This window comes from Podarcis erhardii (genome assembly GCF_964252035.2).
Source record: "Podarcis erhardii genome assembly, chromosome: 16".
Classification (NCBI taxonomy): domain Eukaryota; kingdom Metazoa; phylum Chordata; class Lepidosauria; order Squamata; family Lacertidae; genus Podarcis; species Podarcis erhardii.
The window spans coordinates 31358477-31386126 of NC_138514.1; the positions used below are offsets into that span (position 1 = coordinate 31358477).

General features: G+C 43.8%; 2 protein-coding genes across 2 annotated transcripts in view; both read right to left on the reverse strand.

The window, feature by feature from the left end:
* EVI2A (ecotropic viral integration site 2A) overlaps positions 1-27650 on the reverse strand; it is a 166724-nt gene that overhangs the window by 8202 nt on the left and 130872 nt on the right. The window lies entirely within an intron of this gene.
* WSB1 (WD repeat and SOCS box containing 1) lies at positions 151-20929 on the reverse strand. Its single transcript, XM_081843598.1, has 9 exons — positions 20766-20929; positions 16580-16748; positions 12201-12469; positions 10368-10499; positions 8827-8927; positions 5675-5847; positions 4217-4330; positions 2106-2213; positions 151-1292 (listed from the first exon to the last, which is right to left on the reverse strand). The coding sequence occupies exons 1-9, from the start codon at positions 20803-20805 to the stop codon at positions 1133-1135; spliced, it is 1266 nt and encodes a 421-aa protein (XP_081699724.1). The 5' UTR covers positions 20806-20929; the 3' UTR covers positions 151-1132.

The window sequence follows — 27650 nt, forward strand, 5'->3', positions numbered from 1 at the left end:
CACACCAGATTTAGATGGAAAAGGAAGTCAGCAAACATATTCCTTCGCTTTCTTCTATGTCATTCCCATTTTCAAACTCAAGATGCAGCTCACATGAAACAAACAAACAAACAAACAAACCAGCTTTTCAAAACTCTGTAGGTTGGTGTATTTTTTTTTTGTAACAACTTTTTAATACAAAAGAAGAAGAAGAAATATATATAATCAGGCATTTTATGCAATGCATACATTCTTTGTATCTGCAAGTCCAGATGAACAGAAGGCAAAAGCATATGAAAACAAGAATGGTTTCATGTCTTTGGTAGTTCACCCAGTTATCACCCCCTTTAAATGACAACGGTTGACTGAAGTGTTGGGGGGGGTGGAGGGTGGGAACCCTGAGCCTGTGAAGAAGTCACACCTGATAGAGAAGTTGCCAGGATTTAATACAGTAGCTGGATTTCAAAGGTTTAAGGACCCCCAAGCGATCCTGGACACTCACCATTCAATTTGTGGCAAAATTAAGGCCTCCCTGAAGATGACACGTGTCTGGTAAATCAAGCTTTCTTCCTCTCCCATTCTGTGGGCCTCAAGGAAATTCACTCCTTCTGCTACACAAGATGTACACAACCCAGGGCCCCATTTTGAGTGCCCCCTGCCAAAAATGCACAACATACAGAAGCCACTAAATTTTGTTTTCCTACCCCTGAGCCACAAACACCACTCTATACACAGCACCAATACAGCTTGTGGCTCCAGAATCTATATATATGTGTGTGTGTGTTTGTGTGCACGCATATATATGTATCATACACACACAAACACACACACATGCCTATACACATGCTATATTCTACATTAAAAAAGCAATCACAAATGATATACACGGGTAATACATAGCAGCTAACATCTAATTATTTACAGATTTTCACAGTTAGAATTTCTTTAGAAAAGTCTGGCGCTTTCAGAAACACCTCTACTGATCTTCTCTATAAATACCGTCTTTAAGGAAACTCTCCTTTATTCTTAAGGAAAAATAACGACCGAAACATGTGAAGTGTTCAGCTCGAAAAGGCTTACAAAAAGCTTGAGGTTCTCTTTCGCCCACGTGCCAGACAAACTGCTCTCCTCCTCCCCTTTTCCAATTTACTTTCTAAATCCGGTAGGAAAGGAAAGCCACAATTGTGGGAGGGACGGGCAGATTCTGCACCTGGCTGGTGGGCATCACTCGCCGGATGGCCATGCGGCACAAGTGCTGGAGGCTGGCAACACGCCTGGGAGTGGCCCAGAAGTACACACTTCCGTCTTGCGTCCTGCAGGCAAAAGCAAAATAAAACATGGAAGTCGGTTAGGCTCCCCCAACGCCCCATGTGATTCAATCCTCATCATCCCTGGCTAGCAGGACAAGTGGTTAGAGATGAGGGAAATTGCAGTTCAAAAACAGCTGAAGTTTGGGAAACACTGGTCTAGAACCAGCCCTGCTGCCCCATGTCCAACAACATACGTAGGCAAACTAAGGCCTGGTGGCCGGATCCAGCTCAATTGCCTTCTGAATCCGGACCGCGGACGTTCCAGGAATCAGTGTGTTTTTACATGAGTAGGATGTGTGCTTTTATTTTAAAATGCAACCCTGGGTTATTTGTGGGGCATAGGAATTCATTCCCCCCCCAAAAAATATAGTCCGGCCCCCCACAAGGGAGAGTGGACCGGCCCCCTGCTGAAAAAGTTTGCTGGCCCCTGTCCAACAACATCTGGATGATGTGCCAGATTGACAATAGCTGTAGACAATTTGAGTGGGGTCAAAAGGTTCTCTTCCTTCAACAGAAAAAAAGCCCTTCCGTCAGAAGGAGGAAACTTTCCAGATCAAAACCATTTACTGCCATCAAAGGCTCACACATTTCTTTACTCGAGGATTATCTATCAAGCAGCATTGATGGCGACTGCTTTAAGTACTTACTTCCAAGCAGCAACTAGAGAAACAGGCCCCAGTGCATATATTTATATATAAATAACACCAGAGAGGTCTTCTTTTAAAATATCCACTTGGCTTTTAAGAAACTGCCTTGCCAGTGGAGTATGCATGTTTTGCGGTTATTATTATTATTATTACTTTGAGGTTTGCTTACCCAGCAGCTAGAACACTGCCATCAGTAGAAAAGGCACAGCAAAGCCCATTGTTCAGAGGTGCAACCTGGACAGGGTGGTCTTCGTCAATTCTCCAGAACCGCACCATCCTGAAAAGAAAGCAAACAGGTTAAGTTGACAGCCTCTATTTTATCATCACTGCTAAACTTTATGCTTAATTTGAGCAACAGCTGGAAGCTGATGCAGCTCCGTTGGTTGCTGAAGACATCTAGGGAGGAAGGGAGGGACGATGAAGATGAGCAAATTAACGAAGCTGTCTCACTGCAGCGCCAGCAAGAGGAGCAGGGACTGATGCGAGGCCTAAGGTGCACATTCTAGCTGTTGGTCCAAAATAAATCCAGGGCATTCTGGACTGAAAACTGAAGGTCCTGGTGGTTTGCAAGTGCCGCAGCAAAGAGTTGATGCAGCACAGTTGGCTGACAGCCCAGGCAGTTAGCTGGGAACAGGGCCTTCAATCATACAGGCAATACAAAACTGGATCACTTCCCCCTGCCCTTTTAATCTTTTAAATGGTGGGATTTTGATCAGTCTGGGAATATGGGCGTTTTAAGTTTTCCTCTCCCCGCTGACAGTCCTCCTCTGGTTTTCTTGACCTCCTGCCAAGCTGCTGAAAGACCAGAAATTATTGTGCCAATACTGGGGAGGAAGGTTGGGGGGGTGCGTGCTGCAGCTTGGAGACCTAAACCTTGAAATAGCAACGGGGAAGAGGTTAGACACCCCAGCCTCAGCACAACGGCTGTAATTGTAGTTGAAGCTGCCTGTAGTTTTAAGGGGGAGAAAATGCACTTGGGAGATCCAGCCAGGCCTCCCTCGTTGGGTGTGTTTGGACTCAACCCAAGCATGACCTCACTAGCAGGGCCTTAGGAAAGCCACAAGGTTTAGGATGCCTCCAATCCATTTCTAAGGAAGAATAGTTAATCTCTGGCCTAGGGGATGGATAAGCACCCCTGTATCCACCCAACCCGCTGATTTTGGCACCAGTGAGGAAAAGGAATGGGGGAGGTAAGATTTTCCTCCTCCTCGATCCTCACTGATTATGTGTAAAGAGGTGGGTTGGGGATGATGACGACACCCACCCCCTGGATCTGCATGGATCAGGTGAGGAAGAACTGTGTGTCCTGAGTGACTGAATCCACTGCAAGTGAGCAAGCCCATGGTTAATGTCCTATAAGGGAAGGCAATGTAGGGATCCCCTAAATGCAGTCTGAAATGGTATATACCACAATACAGCGCCGGTATTCTTCCTCCTCATTCTGCCACGTGTCAGAGCAATACTCTCCCCTCCCTGTTGCTCAAGGAAATTCAGACCAAAGGTCTAAATACCTCAATGATAAAATGTGTCAGGTCTCCAGGAATGTTGCAGAAAGGTTTTAGAAGGAAGCTTGTTTGCGCAAGTGAGTCCGCTCCTGTGTCTTGTGACAGGGCACTTTTCAGCAACCCCTCGACAAAGGTGCCGGAAAGATAAATGCCCAGCTGTCAGATTGTCTCCTATTGCATAATGACTGTTTACATGGGAGCAGGTTCTAACTTGCCAGACGACTGTTCAATATTGAGAAACTGCTCAATTAACTTCAGATGAAGTCGTGACTCTAGCTTCTGCCCCAGTTTCTTTCTTGCTGAGGGCTTTATGTGGCTGAGCAGACAATCTGAGGTTCCATGGCTCTTATTTATCTGCCCACGAGTTATTACAGACACCACTCTTCCCAATTTGTGACCTCCAGGTATTCTGAGCTGTTACTTCCATTACCCTGATCACTGGGCAAGTCAGCTGAGGATTCCATAATCACCAGCAAGGCAACACCACCTAATCATTCTTGAGTTTAAAGTTTCATCTTCTCTCCTGCTGACTGTGCTGTTTCATTGTGCAGCTCATCTGATTATTGCATTCAACTGCGTTTTAAAATTGTGTGCTTGTGGGGCGCTTTGAAGACCCTCGGGTTGCGTAGGTAAATAATTCTGGCCGATTTCCCCTTAATCTGCCTAATTCATCCGCGAGGGGGAAAGCTTCCCTCACCCTCAAAGACACTGCACAAAAGTTCATTTCCCAGCCAGCAAGAACCAGCGGAACCAAGCCGTGCTTTGCCATACTTACTTATCATCGGCAAGACTCGCAATATGCAGTCCGTCGTGGCTAAAAGATACAGATCTGACCCAGCGGTCATTTGCTCCCCCAGCAAATATTGGAGTCGGTGCGGGAAACAGATGCCTGAGGATGAAATTAAGAACTTTGGTTCACGGGACATTTGCTCTGCATTTAATCATTAACCAAAAGCCACTCAACAGGGCTTGCCAGGACTAAGGCTGTGTAGGCTCCACGTATTTAAGGGACAAAGAATTATGGGAATTGTAGTTGGCTAAGGGTGCTGGGAATTCTAACTCTGTGAGGGGATAAACTACAGCTCCCAGTATTCTTTGAGGGAAGCCATGCATTTGGAATGGAAGGCGGGCACACACAGCCTTCGTACATTAATGGATCTAAGTTTGAAGTTAACAGATCCAAGTTACTCATGTCCTTTAATTTCAATGTGTCTGCTCCCAAGAAAGACTAACATTAGATGCAAGTCAGTTCCACATTCTGCTCTGTTGGCCACAAGCTGACTGGGGTGGGTTTGAATATACAAACAAGCCATAGTTAAGCCAAGAGAACCCTGGCTTGCGCACACACACACACACACACACACACACACACACGGGCATGAAGGTATGTCAACTGCTTTGAGGAGTTAAAACACACACACAAAAACCAATCAAGCAGTGCACAACTTTTATGAAATAAAAACAGTTACCAGCTTTACCCAACCTGGTGCCCTCTAGATCAGTGTTTCCCAAGCTTTGGCCTCCAACTGTTTTTAGATTACAACTCCCATCATCCCTAACTAGCAAGACCCAGTGGTCAGGGATGATGGGAATTGTAGTCCCTAAACAGGTGGAGACCAAAGGTTGGGAAACACTGCTCTAGATGTTGCTGAACGTCCGAGTCCCATCGTCCCCGATTTGTTGGTCATGCTGGCTGGGGCCGATGGGAGTTGAAGCGTCTGGTGGGCACCAGTTGGTGAATCTTCAGTGATTAGCAGTGGTCTATGGGGCCTCCAAGCAGAAGAGTCTTTCAAGCCTTGTACCCCGCCTGACACTCCATTCTTAATGTGTGCCAGCATAGCACACTAGTGAACTGGGGTCCCCAAGTTTCTATTTTGCTATTCACTAATCCCTACTTGAGTGAGATGGGCGCACCAACCCCAGAGTCTGTCAAGACTGGCCCGTACGGGCAGGGGTACCTTTACCTTTACCTAATCCCTATTGCACACCTGGAGAACTGGAGTCGCTTCTCTAAAGTAAGCCACTGAAAGCATTTCTGGCTGTGGTGGGACCTGAACCCAGTCCTCCCTCCCAGCCGAGAGCTGTCCGATGAACAACACCGGCTCCTGGCTTCGTCCGATTCTTCTTAACCTGGTACAAATCTAAGCAGAGGCTGCCCTTGTAAAATAAAGAATGCCAAAGGTGGGCAAGTTTTTAAGATTATTCCTGTGCCCACTCCACCCAACTCACTCACCCAAACTCCATCAGAACAGCTCCAGTGTGTGGGTCCCAGACACAAACGCGGGTGTCATGAGATGCCGTAGCCAGTAAAGCTCCGTCAGGAGAAAACTCGCAGGCTACGACATCGTTGTGGTGCCCTTCCAGTTTTCGGATGAGAGTGTACTTATCCATATCCCAAAGCAACACCTGCAATCAAAACAAGCTCATGTTATAGCGATGCCCAGGCACAGAGGGGACATTTCATCAACATGTTCCCACCACCCCGCTCCCTGCAAAACTACGTTTTCTGCTAGTTTTACTGAGGATTACAACTAAAGCCAAGCATTAAGAATTACTACAATTACGGAAAATGCTCAGTGCCATACTCAGAATTATTTAAATTAAAGCGAACATGCATATTAAGTGTTATTTATAAAAATAAGCCAAAAAATTAAAACGTTTACATCAACAGTGGTGGTTTTACTGAATCCCATGTTATTACTTTAACTGTTTTAAGTAAAAGAATATATAGATATGTATACAGTAGCTGGGTTAAGTACTAACATCCGCCCCCCCTTTCCAATTAACTAACAAAATTTTAAGAAATATACAGACAGAAAAAAAAGTAAGGTTAACATATGGTTACTCCCGTGGAATCCCCTGTGAGTTTAAGATCACTTGTTTACAATAGGCTTGGATCGCCAACGTCAGCCTAGGAAGAGAAACAGATACTGCAAGCAAAAAAGGAATTGTCACAGCCAAACGACATGACTTTGGCAAAAAAACCCCAGAAATTAAACCAAGTTTATTATATTACACATTTTAAGTTTAATTTTTTTAAAAAAAAGATCAAAAATAAAAATCAAGCACTGCTATTTGCCAAGATTTTTTAAAAAAAATAATAATTTAAAAAGGTCTCAGTAATTAGCAGTTTACACAAACAGGCACGGCTTAGCACACTTCACATGCAGGTTGTATACTTAATACTGTAGTCAGTAAGTTTAAGCATGTGCAGGAAAATTTAGATCTTAAAATTGCACTACAAAGTTCAGTGTAATACAATCAACAAGCTAGCAAAGGTTTGTGGCTACAAAAACAGGTTGGCATATAATTTTTAGCCTTTTTACGGAATAGAATATTTTTTCGTTTTTTAAATATATTATGTATGTATGCAAAATTGTTGAGCCACCCTGAACTTTAGGAACAGGCAGAGATAATAAACATAAAACTGGTCCGGGGGGTGGGGAACTAAGGCAGGGTATAAATAAATATATTAATTAGTGACGCCACTGCTGTACTGTACTGAAACTTCGTTACTAAGTCCGTCACAGTTAGCGACGAGGGACAGGCTCAGTTTTATTAAGAGACTCCAGAATTCCATAGGAATTGGAAATATCTATTGTTAAAATTTTAAGAGGAGCCAGAGGATCTCTTTACCAACGTTAAAATAAAATAAAAAGGAAAAGAAAGGGGGAGGGGGAAGCAGAAAGTGGACATCAACCAGCACCTGCGTACGTACAGTACACCCTGCAGTCGAATGCAAGGTTACTTCGTCCTATGGTAAAGTTCGCCTCCAGCCTGGTGGCCAGAGATGCCACTGTTTCTGCCCAGCTAACACCAATGTGCGCTTGTCTGAGTGGTGCCAGCTTACCCTCAATCACACCAATATTGCTGCCACCACCTGTGACAGGGAAAGCAAGAAGCTTATGGAAAACACACAGCCTAAAAAAAAAGATCAATGCATACATCTACATCTGTTCTATTTTAAAGGGCTTTACTGATAAGTCTTTCTTATCTAGGCTTCCTTTTTTAAAAATAATAATAATAGTAATAATAATAATAATAATCACAATAGGCTTTTCTTTATATTTCTTTTTCAAATGACACTATCTCTCTGCTAACCTTCAAGCTGCTTACTTTGAAAGCCACAATTTTTACTAGCCCGGAGGATGGACAACTTGTTTGACCCCGAAGGCCGTCTCAGGGGTGGGTAGTTGATAAAGAGACGCAGCACCGGCATTTTAATCCATGTGACAAAACATTACAATTGGCGGCTGGTGAATTTATTTTGTGACATTTGATTTCGCAACTGGTGGCTCTGGGTTGTAATAAGTCAACTCAGGCCTAAATTCTGAAAAAAACGTAAATTTTATACTTTCAGAATTTCTGCCCAACATGTGGACTAGAAACTTAACTCCTAAAATGGGATTTAAGGGTTCCAGATTCTAACAAAACTCCAGTCCTCACACTTCAGGCGATACAAGTTGTCCACCCTTCTATTACCCCTACCTGGAGTTTTCTAATATTAAACTGAACAGAAGATACACAACTCAAATCCCAGCATGCTTATTCGAAAGTAATTCAGTGCAGGCTTGTTCTCAAATAAGCATGTCTTAGACTGCAACTTTATAGACTTAGCACTATTCTAGACTTTTATATCAGGGATGGGAACCTTCAGCCTCCCAAATGTTGTTGGGCTCTCACCCTTAGCAGCATTGGCCATTCCTTATCCCCCCCCCCCCCAAGACCAGTGGTTGGGGATGATGGGAGCTATAGCCCCACAACACCTGGGGGGGCGACAGGTGCCTTGTTCCTGCTTTATACAAAGAAGCAGCTCACTCTATGTTCTTTGACTGCCCTGTGTTGCATTTTGCAAGTACAGCAACACAACGCAGTTTGATGCAAAATTCACTGCTCATCCTTTCCAAAGCACTGAGAGCTGAAGGGCAGTTTGTTGGAAACTGTCCAAGAATGACATTTTACTGTCAAGTAAGATCAGCAGCCCAGGCTTTGGAAAAGTAATCTTTCAAATGAGCGTGACAGCAGAATATCAGGAGTCACAAAGTATTACTATAAAACTATTCCTTTCTTAAGCAAAACGTTTGTGCCCTCTCTCTCTCTTTTAAGTCATGGAACAGATGGAGATATGCATAGCTACTTTGCAAGATTCCTCAACTTTATTGAGACTAAAAACAATAAAAATTTCAGCTCTGTAAATGATAACCAAACGAAAGCCTGGTGCCAATTTACTACAAATGTTTTTGTCATGCAATTCCTTAAATCATCATCATCATCATCATCATCCAGCATGACACAGAGCACAAGCTGGCTAGATTCTTAAGATTCAATATAATTCTTTGCTCACAATCAAAGATAGGTTGAAGAACATGAAACTTTGATACTTACTGCTTTACTGGCCCCCACAGAGCAGAGAATGGAAGAATCTGGAGAGAAAGCACAGCTATAGACCCAGTTTGGGTGCCCTCTTAATACTTTCATCATATTTCCTGGAAAATGGAAGGGAAGGGAATAAAGCCAGTTAGTATCACTCATATTTCACTTGAAATAATTTGAGGTGCTTCCAAGAGCTACAGCCTCACAAAGCAAAGTACAAAGGAAGCCAGTGGGCCATCAAGCTCAGTGTTGTCTACATTAACACGCCAACGTTTGAGGCTAGGGACACCCCCAGCCCTACCTGTAGATCGAGCCTTGGACATTCTGCACTCAAAGCAGATGCTCTAACCATGGTCCTTCCCTCAATAGGTGCAGAAGGAAAAGAGTCACAGCAGAACACATCTACAGGTTAGTTTTGGAGATGCAAGCTTCTTTCGGAATCAGGGAAAGGCTGCCACGAAGAGGAAGATCTTCAAGGTCTGCCTAAATGCAAGAGCTGAAGACACAAGGCCACTGAAGGGAAGTCTACTGTTTTGGGAGCCACCACCAAGAAGGCTTGGTCTCTTAGGCATGCCAGCCTAGCTGATCTGGCCCTTGCAGTAGAGCAAATCTTGAAGGCAGGATTGGATGAAGGCAGTCCTTCAGAAAACCTGCCAAAGCCCTAAACAGCTTGAGTCCATGATTTATCTGTGCTGCTGCTGTTGACATCTGTCTGTCTCAAGAGACAATGGAGGAGAGTGCCTTTGGGAGTGAAGTCAAAATGCTGGAGAGCATCTGTGCTCTATCTATACACACACATACACATATGCACACACTACTTAACAAAAATAAAAGCTGCTCTATCCAAAATGAGAAACTCTAAAACCCCAGCTAGAATTCTGGTTTGCAAACAAGGATCAAGGTGTGGTTCGCAAGCCTAATTTCTAGTCAAGAATTTAGATCTAATGTGTGCATGCTTGTCTGCGAGGACAATTTTGGAAGGCTGGCAGATATTATAGACAGACAAATCTGGGACACTGGGAACATCTCTACAAATACCATTTGAACTTGCTGTATATAAAGAAAACAATCTCAAAACATCAAAAAAAAATAATTTTTTTTTACTAATGCATCATAGCTTTCCATTAAAGGTAAAGGTACCCCTGCCCGTACGGGCCAGTCTTGACAGACTCTAGGGTTGTGCGCTCATCTCACTCTAGAGGCCGGGAGCCAGCGCTGTCCGCAGACACTTCCGGGTCACGTGGCCAGCGTGACGAAGCTGCTCTGGTGAGCCAGCACCAGCGCAGCACACGGAAACGCCGTTTACCTTCCCGCTATAAAGCGGTACCTATCTACTTGCACTTAGGGGTGCTTTCGAACTGCTAGGTGGGCAGGAGCTGGGGCGGAAAGACGGGAGCTCACCCCATCGCGGGGATTCAAACCACCGACCATGCGATCAGCAAGTCCTAGGCACTGAGGTTTTACCCACAGCGCCACCCGCGTCCCTTTCCATTGCTAGACAGTAAATTATGTCCCTGTTTGTTACGCCACGCAAAACGTTCCTGATAACATACCATCATCCTTCAGGTCCCATACTCTTAGTGTTTTGTCTCGTGAAGCAGACACTAGTATCAGGCTGCCATCGGGGGCAAAGGTTAAGTCTCTGACAACTTCTGTATGGTCCATTAAATTAAGGAGGAGCTTTCCTGTTGGAATAAAATATTTTAAAATTAAACCTGGAAAGTCAGGAACAAAGGGAAAAAGGCTTCTTTTCTTACTGCAACTATTGGAGGAAAGGTTGGCATTCTTCCTTCTGTATTAACATTTTAAATACTTATATTGTTAAAAACAAACAAAAGCCTTGATGTGTTGGAATAAAATATTTTAAAATTAAACCTGGAAAGTCAGGAACAAAGGGAAAAAGGCTTCTTTTCTTACTGCAACTATTGGAGGAAAGGTTGGCATTTTTCCTTCTGTATTAACATTTTAAATACTTAATATTGTTAAAAACAAACAAAAGCCTTGATGTGTTACAATGGGTACATACACAACACACATTAAAAAAAACCCATTCCCCAAGAATCATAGGAACCGTAGTTTGTTAAGGACACTAGAAATTGCAATAGCTCTTTGATGGGAAAACTACAGTTCCCAAGGCTTGATGGGGGGTGCTTTAAATGTGCGGGGTGTACTGCAGCAGATGTGTACTTTGCAAGTAACAGGGTGTTACTTTATATTTATTAATGTTTAGGGCTGTTGGGAAACAAATTACATACAGGTAAGCAGGGTTAAGCACATCCACTTTGGAGTGGAAGGACAGGATACATATCCTTTGATTGATCAAATATTGTGCCAGTCTTGTAAGTAACAGTTACCAGCCTGGAAGTATGTTTTTACTTGATTGCTGGCGGAGGAAGGAGGGTGTAATCCATCTCTTCTCCACCCACCCACAGGCCTTCTATCAAATTCCTTCTTGTCTATGGCTACCAGGCCAGTGCTTAAATGCAAGGCTGTCTTACATAGTACTACTAATACGTTATTTGTTGATCCCAAACATATTTCAGTTAAGCCAATATGCTTGTGTTATCTGCTGGATAAGCTTTTAGACTTGATGCCAGGAAAGCTTATCTTCTAAGCAGTGCAAAGATTTACTTTGAAACTCAAGGAACTTGGCAGTCTGCTTGACATTTAAACACTGTCCTATGCAGTGCATCGTTTCAATTTCCATTCTAAAGGTACAGATTTTTCACCCAGACCAGAAGCTAACTAGGTGAAAACTGCCACTGTAAAGACAGTCTCCAGCAATCAAAGAAATTCATTTTAAAGGGATCAGAGAGGACAACTAATAAAAAAGCAACCGCAACCACAAACCCCCAAATTATCTCGCTAATGACTGGTACAAAATGTGTGCAACATTACAACCAAGAATTTGTCTAGCTCAACACTTAAGCCTGTCATTTTTCGGCTCTACGGATCAGATAATTATCAAGACTTTGACAGCAGAATGGGGACACCCCAAAATCAGGACTTCAAAGCACCTGCAAGGTGCTGCGAAAGCAAAGTTTTCATCCTCTGTTTTAGTTGGACTTTTGATGCAATCCATTTTTCATGGGATCCTGCCAAACTGAGCATGACTTATTCCCCCCCCCCCCCCATCATCTGCTCAGTTGGGCTGTGAATCCATTCTCTGCTGGGGAGAGATGTGCACAGCCAAGGCAGGATTTTGCCACATCCTCCCACTCATCAGATGATACGAGATGGAACAGCATTGTGGGCTGTCAATTTGGATCCCCCAGGCAGCCAAGAGTGGCCTTTCAGGCATCAGAATCACATTTTAAGGTACCCTTCCCTGGTTCTTAGAAAGAAAGCAAACTGAATTTATTTTCTACTACCAGGATGCTGCTTACCTGTATAGACATCCCATATTTTGATACGACCATTGGATAAGCCCGTTGCCAGGAGAAGCTGGTCTTGGCCGAATTTGAACCGGTGCCATTCTATATTCACACACCGGCTCTGCTTTTCAGGCACGGAAGATCCAAAGGCCAAACTCCAGACGATGTCGCCGCAATCTATGACGTGCTCGCTGGGCTTGTTTTTCTGGTCTCCATTGCTGTTCTGCCTCGAAAGTTTGGAATGGCTTAAATTGGTGAAAGTCTTTACGCCATGCAATGAACTGGGAGGGAAAAACAAGCCAATCTTTTAGAAGGAAGATGTACACACAAACAGCAACATTGATAAAACAAGTCAATGTGCAGCACGCTTTCCCAACCTAATGCTTTACAGATACTTTGGACTGCAACTTCCATCATCCCTGACCATTGAGCTGACACCAGTTGTAGCCCAAACCATCGTGTGTGTGTGTGCGTGTGTGTGTGTGTGTGTGTGGCTATGGATAATATTCTCTCCATGCAGAGTAGGCCAACCTACTAATGACAACATGTTCAATGTATGGGGGAAACTAACAAATTCCAACAGTAAAGGTTTTACTATTTCCCCATTAACTTTATGAATTGGGTCACTGCTACTGCAAGAACCAAAGCAGAAAGCACTGAACATGGAGGTGGGATGAACCCAGACCTCTGTCCACTGGACATTAGCTTTTATGCAGCACATAAACTGTGGAACTCCCTCCCACAGGAGGCAGTGCTGGCCACCAACTGGGTGGCTTTAAAAGAGGATGAGACAAATTCATGGAGAAGGAGAAGAGGGCTGTTGATGGCTACTAACCACAATGGCCATGCTCTCATGCTCTGCCTCAACACTGAGAGGCAGCAATGCTTCTGGATTCACAGAATCATAGAGCTGGAAGGGACCCCAGGGTCACCTAATCCAACCCCCACCCCCGTTAGTTACCATCAAAATGAAGTATGGTTTGTACAGTCTCTACCATGGGCACCTCCCTTCCTAAGGCTGGCATGGCATGCGCATTAGTGGCCTGACAATAGATCCCATGGAACTTGAGAGTTAATCTGCAAAGGGCTGCTCTGAATACATGGGTGGCCCTTGCAGGGAGAACAAGGAAGCGCAAAGCAGGCTTTTCATGTGCCCTTTCAAAAAATGCACCAAATGCAACGGACCATTGGTTGCCCCCCTGCAACGCTGAAGTAGGACTGAATTAGTGCTTTGACGTATGGGTCTTTTCTCTCTCCCTCTTTTGTTTTGGGGTGTGCATCTACTTTGAATAGAGAAGATCACTAGTTCAATCCCCGGCATCTCCAGGTAGCGCTGGGAATGTTCCCAGTCTGAAAACCTGGAGTCACTGCCAATCAGTGTAGACAATACTGAATGGTATACATCAGCTCCCGATGTATCTCACCATAGCTGCGGGAAACTTGTAGCTGTCCAGCTATTTCTGGACTACAACTCCCAGCATTCTTGATCACTGGCATGCCAGCTGGAGCCGATGAGGGTCACAGGTTTACCAATCTTCCATTCAGAAAGTTCCCTTCTTTCTCCTAGTTTACACATTGGCTGTGCTTGCACGAGGGGGTGGACTAAGCACTAATTCATTTTTTTTAAAATAATATTTATTAGAAATTTCCAATTACAACAAAATAAAAAAAAAATCCGAATTTAAAATCTTATTTTCAATAACATATTTCCAGGACTTCCCCTCCCCTCCCCCTCTTGTATTCCAATTCTTACAAATAAATTCAGCAAGTTCTTATCCCAGATTTTGAACTTATTATCATTAGCCCAGTTTTAAAAATATTTTCCCATCCCCTAAAATCGACCTGTTCCCTTCCACGCGTTCCCCCCTTTGATACACAATACAGATTAAAATAATCAAATATAATTAATTAGGATAAAATTATAAAATATAATTAAAATAATCAAATATAATTTTACGCCCTTTGGATTCCAAATTTCCCTCCCCCCTTTCCCGGTTGCGTTCCCAATGTTCATCAGCGTCTGATGTCTTCCTGGAGCTCCCACATCTATCTAGACCATAGTCCTTTACCAGTCATCTTTAATTTGGAATGTCCAATCTTGGAAGGAGACTATCTCAAAAAGGCCCATTTCTTCCATCCAGATTTTTATATTTAGGAGTAAAAACTCCAATTTTATTTCTTTAGACCTTTCAAATCTGGATGTCCCAAATGTTCCCACTTCCAACTTTATCCAATTCTTGTTGTTCTTGTTGTTCTTGTTTATCTCTCTCCTCCTTTTTTTTTTTCCCTGCTCTCCTGCACAAATGTTCTAATTCCAAAAGCTTCTAATTCCTCTGCAGAGGCTCTGTTATTCAGGAACAAAACATTATGCCAAGTCCCTTCCATTCTTCAATAGATAAATCTATTGTCTCCTTTAGTGTGTAGACCTCTGTAGACAAAATAGTGTTCCATTTCTGCAGTTTCCCAGGAGATAAAAAGTTCTATTCAGATTCCAAGCCAACAATACTTGTAATATCCCTCAGCTCCTCTAGGTGGATTGCAATAACTCAGTTCCCTTCCAGATCACGCCCACCAGTCAAAATAACTTGTTATTCCTTGTTTTAAACAATTTGTATCCAATTTATAACCAATGTAACCGGCAAAGTCCTCGTAACAAAGTTCTCATTTTTGTTCTTCCGCTTTGACAGCTCTTTGACAGCTGTCAAAACCTCTCTTTCTCTTCTCCCGGCGCTCTCACAAATCGCTCCCAGGATTCCGGGGGGGGGGGGTTGTTTTTTAGTTCAATTCCACTTTTCTCCTCCAGCTCAGTCTTATAATTTTCCATCGCGAAGTTAGTAACTTTGTCAAAATAGGGTTGCACTCGATCTTAGTTGTCAAATCCATTACTTTAACTCCTCTACAACGGGGGGGGGGGGGGGGACTTCCTTTTTGCACCTCCCCCGCTCGCTCCGAATTTTTTAAAAATTTATCCCCCTTTTTAGTCCAGGTTCCAATTACTCACGGGTTATTCTTTTAAGTCCAAATTTTCAATAGAAGAAGTCAGCGCTCTCCGTCGAATGGCATGCGGCTTCGCTCGGCAGGGGAAGCGGAGGACTCAAAGCACCACCCCCCCCCGTCACCCGTTCCGCAGCCTTTAAAAAGGCTCCTTCGCGGGTCGGGGGGGCGCAAAAGGTGCCAGCCGAGTCACCATGTCCATGGGTTTCAGCGCCCATGGTTTTTGAGGGTCCCCGCGTCGCCGGCACGGTAAGACCCAGCCCCTGCCGGGCAGGCTCCCTCCGGAGCTCGGAGGGAGCCCGCCATTCGGCGATGGCGCCAACCCGGAAGTCCTTGGACTAAGCACTAATTCAGTCCTACCTCAGTCCTGCCGGTGTGCAACCAAAGGTCCAGTGCGTTTGGTGCGTTTTTTGAAAGGACACATGAAAAGCCTGCTTTTAAATTGTATACTGGCATGGAATATGCATTTGTCAGTGCATTTTCCCGTAAAACACACACTTTGCACGTAAAATATTGTGTGCGTAACTTCTGAGTACAGAAACCGCACAGCAAAATCTGAAGATGTGCAGAGTTCAACTGGGAGATGTGTTCCAACTTTCAAGCAACTTAAATAGCACTGATTGGGTCGTTCCTCCTAAAAAGCAGACTGAACAAATTGTTTCGACACCTCTGGTTTGCATTCTATGCTCACACATGCCACGCTAAACCATGAGTTGCAGCAAGCTTTAGGCTCATGCGCTCTGCACTGCTGAAATTACGCATCCAGAAGCTTCCGCTTTTGGCCAGCTTCAGAAACCACAATTTGAAGCTGTCTGGTTGGAAATTAATCTGTTTGTTATATCCGATGGCATGACAAATCATGATTAAGGGAAAACAAAAGCTTTCTCCCAGTTGCATGAGCAGGAGGGCATGTATACACATCTCACACTAAGCCATGGCTTAGCACAGGGTAATGAACATGTGGTTTTCCCACTACAACACCCATCATCCTTGATGATCAGCTGTGCTAACTGGGTTCATGAGAGTTGGAGAGTTGAAATTCTACCTCCCCTGTTGGATAATGAATGTCTGTGGCTCACCATTGTAATTGGAGAGGGTGCGGCTGCTTTTGGGCTTCGCAGAAGGAGCTGTTGGGCCACTGTGAGAACAGTGTGCTAGACTAGATGGGCAATTGGCCTGATTTTGCAGGCTCTTTTCCTTATAGAGTTCAGCACCATCTGGAGGACCACAGACTTGCAAAACCAATTATTTTGAAATGACACAATTTGTTTTCGAGTAGAAAGCAGACTGCCTGTTAACTTTAAAAATCTGCTTTCAACACAACTGTTTCCAGAGATTTCTGTAAAGAACGCACAACCAACAGAAACAAAGCTATTTTCAAAACAGGCTGTACTCACAAATTATTCAGGCACTGAGACCAAGGAACAAGTTTTACTATGCGATGGCCTTGTGACCAAGCGAAGTAGGAGCCATCTGGAGCAAAGGCAACCGTCCAGTTTTCACGGCCACACTTTTTGTCGAAAGGAGAAGCTGGGGCTAAAAGTTCTCCCACTGTCCGTGATCTTCCTAAAAAAGAGAATGCACCATTTGTAAGCGTGAACCAGAAATCCAATATGCTTCCGACTCCACCTTTTTGAACCCTTGCTACTGAATCATCGCATCAGTAGTCAACAGTGAATACGTTTTGATTTTTGATTTTTACTATTGATCCGACACAGCATTCATGTGAATGGAATTTAAGGATGACAGAGGGAGGTGACTTGTTAAAAGTCAGGAATGAAGTGCTGCTGGTTTAGTGAAAGGAAAAAAGTCAATTGAAATGGAAGGACTCATAGCATCCTAAACTAATCACAACTGCAGCATCTCTATAGAAGGAGGATGGGAAATGTGCAGTCCTCTAGAAGCTGTTGAACTACAACTCCCATAATTCTTACCCCACTAGCCATGCTGGTGGGGGTTGATGGGAGTTGGAGTCCAACATCTGGAGAGCCACAGGTCTCCATTCCTGCTCTTGAATCATACCAAGCCCCCACCCAGGAACACATTAGGACCCACACTTTGAGAAGTGCTGCTTTGTAAGAGAGTTCTTGCTGGTATTTCCGACATACACACACACACCCCAAGTCTGTCTTGATGTAGCCTAGATTTTTTAAAAAAGCACTTCCTGTCTTTACATGCCTGCAGATGACAAATGGAGAAGCATGTGCAGAACCTGTGTCTACACACAAGCACAAACGTCACAATATTATCTACTAAAGGAAGCCTAGCTCTGATTGAAGAGGGTTTACACCTGACCCTTTTCAGTAAACCAAAGAAAGGATGGCTCCACTTACACCCACTTTAGTCTAAAAGCATTTTATTCTCTTACTATTCCCAAGCCTGAGTTTCTGTGCAGGCCAATCCTATGAACCTTTGCTCAGAAGTAATCCCCACTGTTCAAGTGAGGCTTCCTACAGCACTTGACTTTGGGGGGGGGGTTATTTCCCCCCAGAGTGCAAAACTGACTAGGTATCTATTTAGCATTCTTGCCAAAAAAAGGGGGGGTCCCCAAAGCAGGTTAGTTACATATGTCAATGAAAAGACTGACCTCCAGCTTACATATCTAAAAAAGACAAGAGGGGAAAAAGATTGGGAGTGAGGAGGAGAAAAGTAAACTCACGCTCTATTTCTTAGTTACAAGAAATAAAACAGAAAATCATAAATAAAATGTATATAGAATAAGAAATAACTTTTCCGGTTAACATCTTGTTTCCCAATTTTACAAAACAATGCATTTGCAGAAATGGAAGTCACCACTGGAAAAAACTGTAGTGGAATTATTCCCCTGCCTTACATCATCACCCAAGTATGAACAGCCTTCACAGGTTTATTCCACAGACATTTTAAAAAGATGACACTAAAAGTAACCTATCATTTATTTTCCTCCACTAAATGTGTACTCCCCCTGTGGACACACAGAAGTTTCTTTCACTGCAACAAGGGAGGAGGAGCTTGAGAATCCAAGTTTGCTTCTCTCTCAACCCAAATACCGCACTACAAACAGAACATAAAACAGATGAGAATGAAGATAGAAGGGAGCTTGTTTTCAGTTAATACAGGGTCAAGTAATCCCTTAGCGCAGGGTAAATGAACATTACAGGCAGGGTAACTCATTCCCCACTGAGCTCCACTTGCATATGTAAATGGAGGAGGGGGAGAGGGGGCTGCGTACATGAGAAACTCAGCATACATAATGGCAGCAGTGCTAGCCATGCCCAAAAAGGCAATAAGCAAGCAAACCCTAAAGCTGAAAACCTACCCTTATTTGGTGACCCATAGGTCTCTTTAAAAAAAAGGGGGAAAGACAACATGGTAAAAAAAATAATCCACATTTTAAGAAAAAATTCACCTGACACGCAGCAGTTCTGACTCGTAACACAACTTCCAATCAGAGTCACTCACACTGCAAGCCCGTGCAGATGTACAACTAACTGCAAAAGAATTTCAATGCGGAACAGACTTGTTCCTCTTTTGGGCTTTGAAATACTCCCCTAACTCCTCGGTCAAACCAGAAGGAAATTGCATGCAAGCAATTTACATTACAGTCCTGCTCTCTATGCTTTATTTAAAAAATCATTTTGCAACTTTCTGTACTCTCACAGCCACTGAAATCATTGAAGGAATTGTTTAAAATATCTATAAGCAGATTTCGGCCCCCCCCCCAGTCACCACTAGATCCTTCCTCAGTGTCTCACAAAAAAGCACCTCTCATTCTGAGGAAACAAGAGCTTCCTTGAGGTTATCCCACGAGCCGAAATGTGTGCGCTGTTTTATTCCTCATTATCAGAGATGATTATCACAGGCTACACCCAGTATATCGTTTTATAGTCTTCTGGAAAGTTTTGAGCAGTCTACACACAAAACATGCACCTGGATAAAATGCAATGGCATCTCCCTAAGCTGGAGACCTTACAATGTCTCCTGCACACCAGGAAGTGGGGAACCTGAAGCCCAACAAAAGGTGAGGGGCTCCCAACTCCCCTCAGCCCTAGAGATAAGAGAAGTTGGGGCTGGGCTACAGGATCCCCACTCCTAATTATAAATCTAGTCGCTTGCCCACAGCCAGCTTTTGTCTCAGATTTAGCAACACTTGTTTTTCTATTTTGCCTGTCCCCCTCCTGCTCTCCTAAAGTTCTTTAGGCTGCTCTATCACCACCGCCCAGACCCACCACACCCAACCGGATCCACTTTATAATCTACTTCTCCAGTGCTATGTCAAATGCTTCTATGCTGCCTCCAAATGCAACAGCCATACCCACCACACAACTCTCAAATTACAGAGGAGTGAAAAGGTTGAGGGGAAACCCAACACCCTTAAGCTACTGTTTTTAGAAGGCTGTAGGAAGGAGGTGGTCACAAGTAATTAAAATTGGAACATGCCACGAGGGGGGGCGGGCTGAGGCTTATGGATTTCATTGGGCTCTGTCCAATTCAGTTCTACTCAGAAGAGACCCATTGAAATCAAATCAAAACAAATTCCTTCCAGTAGCACCTTAAAGACCAACTAAGTCAGTTCTTGGTATGAGCTTTCGTGTGCATGCACACTTCTTCAGATACACTTCAGATACACAGATGTGTATCTGAAGAAGTGTGCATGCACACGAAAGCTCATACCAAGAACTGACTTAGTTGGTCTTTAAGGTGCTACTGGAAGGAATTTGTTTTGTTTTGACTATGGCAGACCAACACGGCTACCTATCTGCCATTGAAATCAAGTCAGTCATGCCCATTAACTTAAATGAGTCTACTCTTACATAGGACTAACAAAGCAGCCTGCGAGAGCCTGCCCTGTAACTGTCTCCCCTATAATTTTCTTAATGGCATTCATAACTTGCTAAGCCCGTCCCAAAAGACAAAACAAAAGCAAGGTGTACGTAATTTAGCACACCAAATCACACTGCTATTAATAGCACACCGCCATGATTACATCCCCAACAACCAATATGCTCTCCTTCAACCCCACGTGTTTTTTCCAGCAGCTCTCATTTCCTCCTATATTGGGCCTATTCCAAGCTTAAGCCACATATGCAAAACTGTACACGCGCGGGCATAAGCAACTTCCAACGAATTGTGCAGAAAGGCAACAGGAACGACGTGCTCGTTTTATTTTGTATAAGGAACATCATTTGCTCCTAAGCCAGTTTTCTGCACGTTCCCGTGCCCCTCCCTTTACTAATGTTTTACTTGATCCCTTGCAAACCTGGGGTTGCATCCAACGTTAGCTTTACTCGCCGCAGATCCCTCGAAACCAAGTGACCCGATTCCGACATGCCCATTCATTTCAATGGGTCTACTCCGAGTAAGGAATCGCCCTGGATGCAACCCACTTAAGAGCAGAGTCCTATCCCATCTTTCAAAGCAAGCCCTGCAATTCGGCTGCCAACGAGCGTTTTCAAGCAGCACGAACCATAACCAACGCCTCTGAACCATCTTCCTCCCCTCCTTTGCCACCTTTTCGATCCTTTTATTATTAGCATTATTAATAAACATAATCAGCAATAAGCAATCCCTTTTCCCTTCTCCGCGGAAGGGGGCGCCTCTCACCAATGAGCTTCTCGTTAACACTCGGGGGAAAGCTGGCCATCTACGGAGCCGCCCTTCAGACCGGCTCTGAACAAAGAATGAAAAAAAGGAGCAAAGGGAACGAAAGACTCCGAATGCTTCCCAGCCACCTTCCGCTGCGCCGCAAGAGCTAAAGACTGAGACAAAATGGCCGCCGCGGGAAGGTTTATAAAGGAGGGGCGTGGCCGCGGGGGGCCCTTCAAGGCCACGCCCCTTACGTGAGAGTCGCGGATTGGGTAAGGGAAAGGGAGGGAATCCGTATTGAGATCTGTTCTTCCGAAATAGAACGGGCCCGCCTCATTGAAATAAGCTAGCTCTTGGGCGAGACCATTCTGCGGAAGGGGGCAAACGTAACTTGGAAAAAGGAACTGTTAAAAGCTGAGGTGGCTCATGTTAGAGCTAGTTGTTCCAAAACTTGTGCGTGTGTGTGTAAATATATATATGTAATATATTATTATTATATATAATATATAATATTATTTTCTGGCACTTAAAAGAATTTGGGGAGCTCCCTGATTCTTTTAAGTGCCAGAAAATCATAATCGTAATCATAATATTTTATTCCCCAGCAACTCTGGGCTGCTCCCAGCAGAATATGAAAAACACGATAAAACATCAAAGATTAAAAATGTGCAGTTCCTCCACCTGTAAATGTTTAAGGATTAAGAGCATAAGGGCAGCCATGTTGGGTCAGGCCAAAGGCCTAACTAAGTTGAGCATCCTGCTAGCTGCAGTGGCCAACCCTGGAGAAATGCAGAAGCAGAAGGCGAAAGAAAATACCCTCCCATCTTGTTAATCTTAAGAAAATGGTGTGCAATGGTACAGTGCCAATGAACAGAGAATTTCCATAAAGCCATCAAGATCCTGTTAATAACTCCCTTTTGAAGGAATCTAGGACTTGTCCACCTTGCTCTTGTCCTGTGTGTAAAAAGCACAGGTCTGCTCTTTGGCTCTAAACTGGAACAAATGGCAATCCGTGGAAAAACCTGAATTGCTGTTTACTCCCATTGAGCACTAAATAATATTTTTTTCGCTCTGGGGGCAGGACAGGAGGAAGTGTGGATAAAGCCTTACGTCAGTGGATATCAAAACATTGTGTGGTAATTCACAGAGTGTACCTTGGGTCCCTTGCTCATTTGGCTCCCCTTCAAAAAAGAAAAGGGAAATTATGGCAATATCCACATTAGAAATCACTACATTTTACAAGTAGTCAAAGGGACCAGTGAGGGCGAAGGTGAGGAAGACATTCAGGGAAAAACTGTACACCTTTGTGCCACAGTGCAAGAAAGGTGATTTTTGTGTCCAACCCCAGGTACGCCTCTGGCAATTCATTACATTGGGTTGTAGCCAATGTCAGTCCTACTGAGAGTAGACCCACTGAAATTAATGGAATTGAATCATATCAATAAATTTCAATAAGCCTAGTCTGAGTAGGGCTCACATGGGATGCGACCCATTATTTGCTGAGTGAATTAAGTCCTTCTGTTTGTGTCTGCCTGGCACACACATTCACACACACCTGATGCCAAGAATCCTGGGAATTGAAGTTTACTTCTCACATTGCTACAATTCCCAGCACCCTTCATAAAATACAGTTCCTAGGATCCTTCTTCAGTCAGGAGTGGAATGTGCTTTCAGTGTGTGGGCTGTACATAGCCCTACTGCCAATCAGTTTTGACAGATGACCCCAAGTTATAGTGTTGTTATAAGCTTTGGGGAAAATAAATGAATGTAAGGATCTATCTGGCTAATATTTGGAATACTGAAAGGCAGATTCCAGGTCTGTGGAAAAATACAGGCTCAGCTTCCTTTCCAAGCCAGGACCTCACCTTCCTATTATATCCCGAGAACTGGTGTGTTGGCTAATACCAAAACCAGAGGTTCTCAAAAACTTGAGGCCTGGAAATCTCAAAGTAAATCAAGAAAAACTCCTTCATTCAATTCCCATATCGTATTGGCACCCGCTGCCAAGTTTTGTAGCGCCTTTGAGCAAAAAGCCCTCATTTGCCCCTTTCCTCTAGGCCCAAACCACACAATTTCCCCAGGGAGAGTGCAAAGGTGCTGTTCTGTCCTCTTACTGCTTGAGGGAGGTGAGATGGTCTCTCCCAGATTGTTGTCTGCTGTGCTGGTTCTCTATTTGCAGAGAGGGGCTTTTTTTGTTTTTAACATAGGGGAACATTCCTAAATGTTATCTCCCACCTTGATCCTCTATAATCTCATTCAGGTGCATGTGGGAACCAGGGGCTGTAGATTCAGAAAGATGCCACCTGCAATGCTCTACCCATTTAGATGTAGCCCCATTTTACTTGTGGAACTTATTACTGAGATGTTTAGGATTTCAGCTGGCAGACACAGCTCACCCCCCACCCCACCCCGGTGGTTATTTTTCTGCTTTCTCAGCGCTGTGCTTTTTGCCACAACTTATTCCAACGACAGCAACTGGGAGAGGTGCCTTTGCGTCCTCAAATAGCACTCTATATGATGCCAAGATATTCATGCCGCCTCACCCGTAAATCTCCAATCTCTTGGCATTTGCTGGACATGATAAATAAATTTAATAGCCGTGGTCTGGAAACCCCTTCAATATGTCTCTGTTCCTGGGTTATTGATGTCAAAATGTGTTCCAAATGCATTCTCTCATCCTTTGAGGTTGTTGCAGCAAACAGATGTGCCCTTGACTGCCCGAAGGAAGAAAATAAACTCTGAAGAAGTTGAAGGGGAATTGGTGGTGGGATTTTTTGTTTTTACAAAAGAACTAGATTTGAAAAATCCAAACGTGCCTTCTGTCATTCAGCTCGCAAAGTCAAGCCATTACGACAGGGAACACACAATTGCACATTCCAATAATGTCGCAAATTGCTAAACCACACAACTGGTTTAACGCAGCAGATGCACGGCTTATTTACTAAACTGAGTGCCAATCTGACTGAGGGCTCCTCAAGTTTAAAATGGGTTGTTGTGGAATGGGGAAGTGAAAACAATTATCACTTGATGAAGTGGCCAGCATCTGCCTCAGAAACAATGGCTGCATACATACCATATAGTTCAAGTCCATTTCAAATTCATAGCTTCCTTCAAAGAATCCTGGAGACTGTAGTTTGTTAAGGGTGCTGGGAATTGTAGATCTGTGAGGGGAATTACAGTTCCCAGTATTCTGGGGGTGGGTAGACCCAGACTCTCCCAGTGTCCCTATTTTCCAGGGACATCCCAGATTTAGAGAAGCCATCTCAGTTTCTGATTTGATCCCAAAATGTCCCGCTTTTCCTTAGGACATCCCTGTTTTCATCAGAGAAATGTTGGAGGATATGGAGTTATCCACCCACCGGCAAGCCATTTGAAGGCAATCCTGTACTGTATAGGGAAGGGGTTTTTTTAATGGTTAATGTTTTATTATGTTTTTATGTATGTTGGAAGCTGCCCAGAGTGGCTGGGGCAACCCAGTAAGATGTGTGGGGTATAAATGGTAAAATTATCATTATGGAACAGGACATCTGTATTTTCATCAGATAAATGTTGGAGGGTATGGGAGATCATGTGCTTTAAATGTATTGTGTGAATGCAGCTAGTATTTGTTGATTTCAGAACACTGGACAGCAAAACCTTATGTGGAAACTGGCAAGTGGTGCCATCAGAGCAAGATTTTGAGGCAGAAGTCCAGGGCCCCTTTCATCATAATGACCTAGAACAGTCCTGTAACACAGCAGGGCTGGTTTGCCACAGTTTTAATTAAGCAAAGTCGTACATCTTGTCATTTAAAGAGGAAGCTGCCTGTAAGACCATGAAGTCCAGAGTCTAAAACTGCCTAAATGAACCTCTGGAACTGTGACTCCCAGTATTGCCACAATCTATTATCCCACTTTCCTATCACAGCTTAAGGACTGGTGTGTTGGTTCATGCCTAAGACAAAAGGTTCTCGAAGTTTGTCCCTTAGCTGTTCTTGTTTTTAAACACTTTAGATTCCCAAAGAACAAAAGCAATAGCTGATATGCATATTGATAACAACCTCTGAATTAACCTTTAATTTGACAAATTCAGAGGGGGAATCAGAGGTCAAAATGAAAAGAAAGTGAATCAATAACTCTTAAGATTACACATACATTGCTCCTGTGTTTTTCACTTGATCTGCAGAAATTATGCGGAGAGAAAACTTATGTTTGAGAGAGTTAGCTAATCACGATCCTTTTTAAGAGAACCAGTTTGGTGTAGTGGTTAAGAGCGGTAGTCTTGTAATCTGGGGAACCGGGTTCGCATCTCCGCTCCCCCACATGCAGCTGCTGGGTGACCTTGGGCCAGTCACACTTCTCTGAAGTCTCCCAGCCCCATTCACCTCACAGAGTGTTTGTTGTGGGGGAGGAAGGGAAAGGAGATTGTTAGCTGCATTGAGACTCCTTAAAGGGAGTGAAAGGCGGGATATCAAATCCAAACTCCTCCTCTTCTTCTTCTTCTTCTTCTTCTTCTTTAAAGCAAAACCAACAAGGCTTGAACCTGGGACCTTCTATGTGCAAAAACAGAGACTTGTCCACTGAGTCACAACAGTCTTTTTCCTTGTTTTAGTAGATGACAAGGGATTGAACATCGCAGAGTAATGGATTTTCATCCATCACAGCTGAAATATGATGTGAAACCTTTATGAGTACGTGTATAAAGGCTCACTCCTTTTGATGGAGTTATCTTCCACATGATGCTTTTTGGAGTAACTCTGCAAGCAGTTCAGCTGGAGTGAGTCACATTGCAAGCCTGTTTGGACAGAGACAATCAAGGCCGTTGATAAAAACCACTGTTTGGTTAACCTTATGGCAAGGCTCAGGAATTGAGAACAGCATAGGAGACAAGCAAGGCACGTTCTCTTTTTGAAGCGCTGCTGGTGGCCCTGCAGTACTTGACTGCCACAAAGAGCTTTAGAGAACAGCAAGGAAGCGCTGGGACTCCACAGATTCATAGAAAATGTTTGATGTCAAAGGAACAAATGAGTGCCATGGCACTAAAGAGACATCAGAAGGGCTCAGGGGTGTAGTTTGCCTCACGTTTATTTGCTTTACAAATTTATAATCTGCACTGCCATAAAAATATAGCAATACACAGAGTGCAAAATAAAAGGATAGAGGTGACAAAAGATCCATGAAGACATCCATATAATGAAATAAATACTAATTAGTTAATACTGTGTCCTTGAACTCTGGTAATTCCTCTTTCTTGCCTGAATAGAGGAGGCAGAGGCGGGCGGTTGTGTAAATTAGCATATTGTACAGTGGTAAAATATGAAATTGTTGCTCTTCCCACTTTTACCTCTTGCCCTAAATGCCGCTGGAAGATTCCCCAGAAGGGTGAAAAGGTTTTCCCACCCCTGTGTTAGAGCCTCACTGCTATGTCCCCCTGGTTTTGTGCTTTTTTATAGAATTGTAGAATTGGAAGGGACCACGAGGACCATCTAGTCCACCCCTGCAAAATGCAGGAATATTTTTCCCAACTAGGGACTCGAACCCATGACCCTAATTAAGAGTATCTTTTCAGAATTGGAAATAACTAACAGATTAAGGATTACTTTCAGGCAAGCAGGAAGGTGTCCAAAATGTGGCAAGGAGTGGAAGTGTGAAGGTAAAAAACCACCTCATTAATTCGAGTTCTAAATGACCTGTCAGTGTTGCAGATCTAGGCAAGTGATTCAGAGCCTTCCTACAGGCTTTGTGTGTGTGTTTGTTGAACGCTTTTTGTTGGCGTGCAGCAACGTGGCTTCCCTTTCCTCTGCCAGCTCTTGCATGAAATTGTTTGACCATGAAGAACAAGGAGGTCGAGTATCATGTTACTGTGGCACACTTTGCCTAAACAAAAACAAGTTTCCGGGTATGATGATATGTCATTTGCGAAAGAATAGCATATCCTGGAAGACAAGAGTTCAAACAGGGCTTGACAGTGATCTTTCATAATCCTCCTCATGCACAGACAAAAGATGCAGTTTCTTACTTTAAATAATTTTTATTCTTATTCCTAGTCAATTTATTACCTGTCCTTCGCCATCAGATCCCAGGGCAAGTTACAACAGTTTTAAATTCAACACAATATTAAACCAGGGTGTGTTAAAAACTGTGTTCCTACCTCTTTAAACTGTTATGGCTTTCCCCAAAGAATTCTGGGAATAGTAGTTTGTTAAGGGTGATGAGAGCTGCAGTACTAGGACACCCCTCTTTACAGAGCTCTCCAATTCCCAGAGTTCCCTTGGGAAAGAGGTATTGCTTGTTAAACCATTCAGGATTTGTAGTTCTGTAAGGGGAATAAGGGTCCCCCACTAACTCTCCGCAACCATAACTAACTACAGTTCCCATAATTCTCTGGGGGAAGCCATGACCATGTAAAGTGGTAAAGGTAAAGGGACCCCCGGCCATTAGGTCCAGTCGTGGCCGACTCCGGGGTTGCGGTGCTCATCTCGCTTTACTGGCTGAGGGAGCCGGCGTACAGCTTCCGGGTTGTGTGGCCAGCATGACTAAGCCGCTTCTGGCGAACCAGAGCAGCGCACAGAAACGCCGTTTACCTTCCTGCCAGAGTGGTACCTATTTATCTACTTGCACTTTGACTGTTTTTGAAGTGCTAGTGTTATGTACTGAGTTGAATAGGATCCAAACTGCAGCAGTCTGATTGGTCCTAGAACAATAGGCTCCAAAAGGCAGCAGTCTGATTGGTCCTAGAACAATAGGATTCAGAATGCAGCAGTCTGATTGGTCCTAGAACAATGCAGCAGTATGATTGGTTAGCAGGAACCACCCAATCATGCTCCAGATAGAAGTGAATCCACAACCTGATTGGCCTACAGTTGAATCCTGGAATTAGCCAATCATGTGCAGCCCATTGTGTAAATAATGTATATAAAGCAGA

Coding starts and splice junctions, on each gene's coding strand:
- WSB1 (XM_081843598.1), bottom strand. CDS start 20,805: ATGGCCAGCTTTCCCCCGAGTGTTAACGAGAAGCTCATTG. Junction 16,749..20,765: donor TGTTAACGAGAAGCTCATTG/GTGAGAGGCGCC, acceptor TCTCTTTTTTAG/GAAGATCACGGACAGTGGGA. Junction 8,928..10,367: donor ATGGGACCTGAAGGATGATG/GTATGTTATCAG, acceptor TCCATTTTCCAG/GAAATATGATGAAAGTATTA.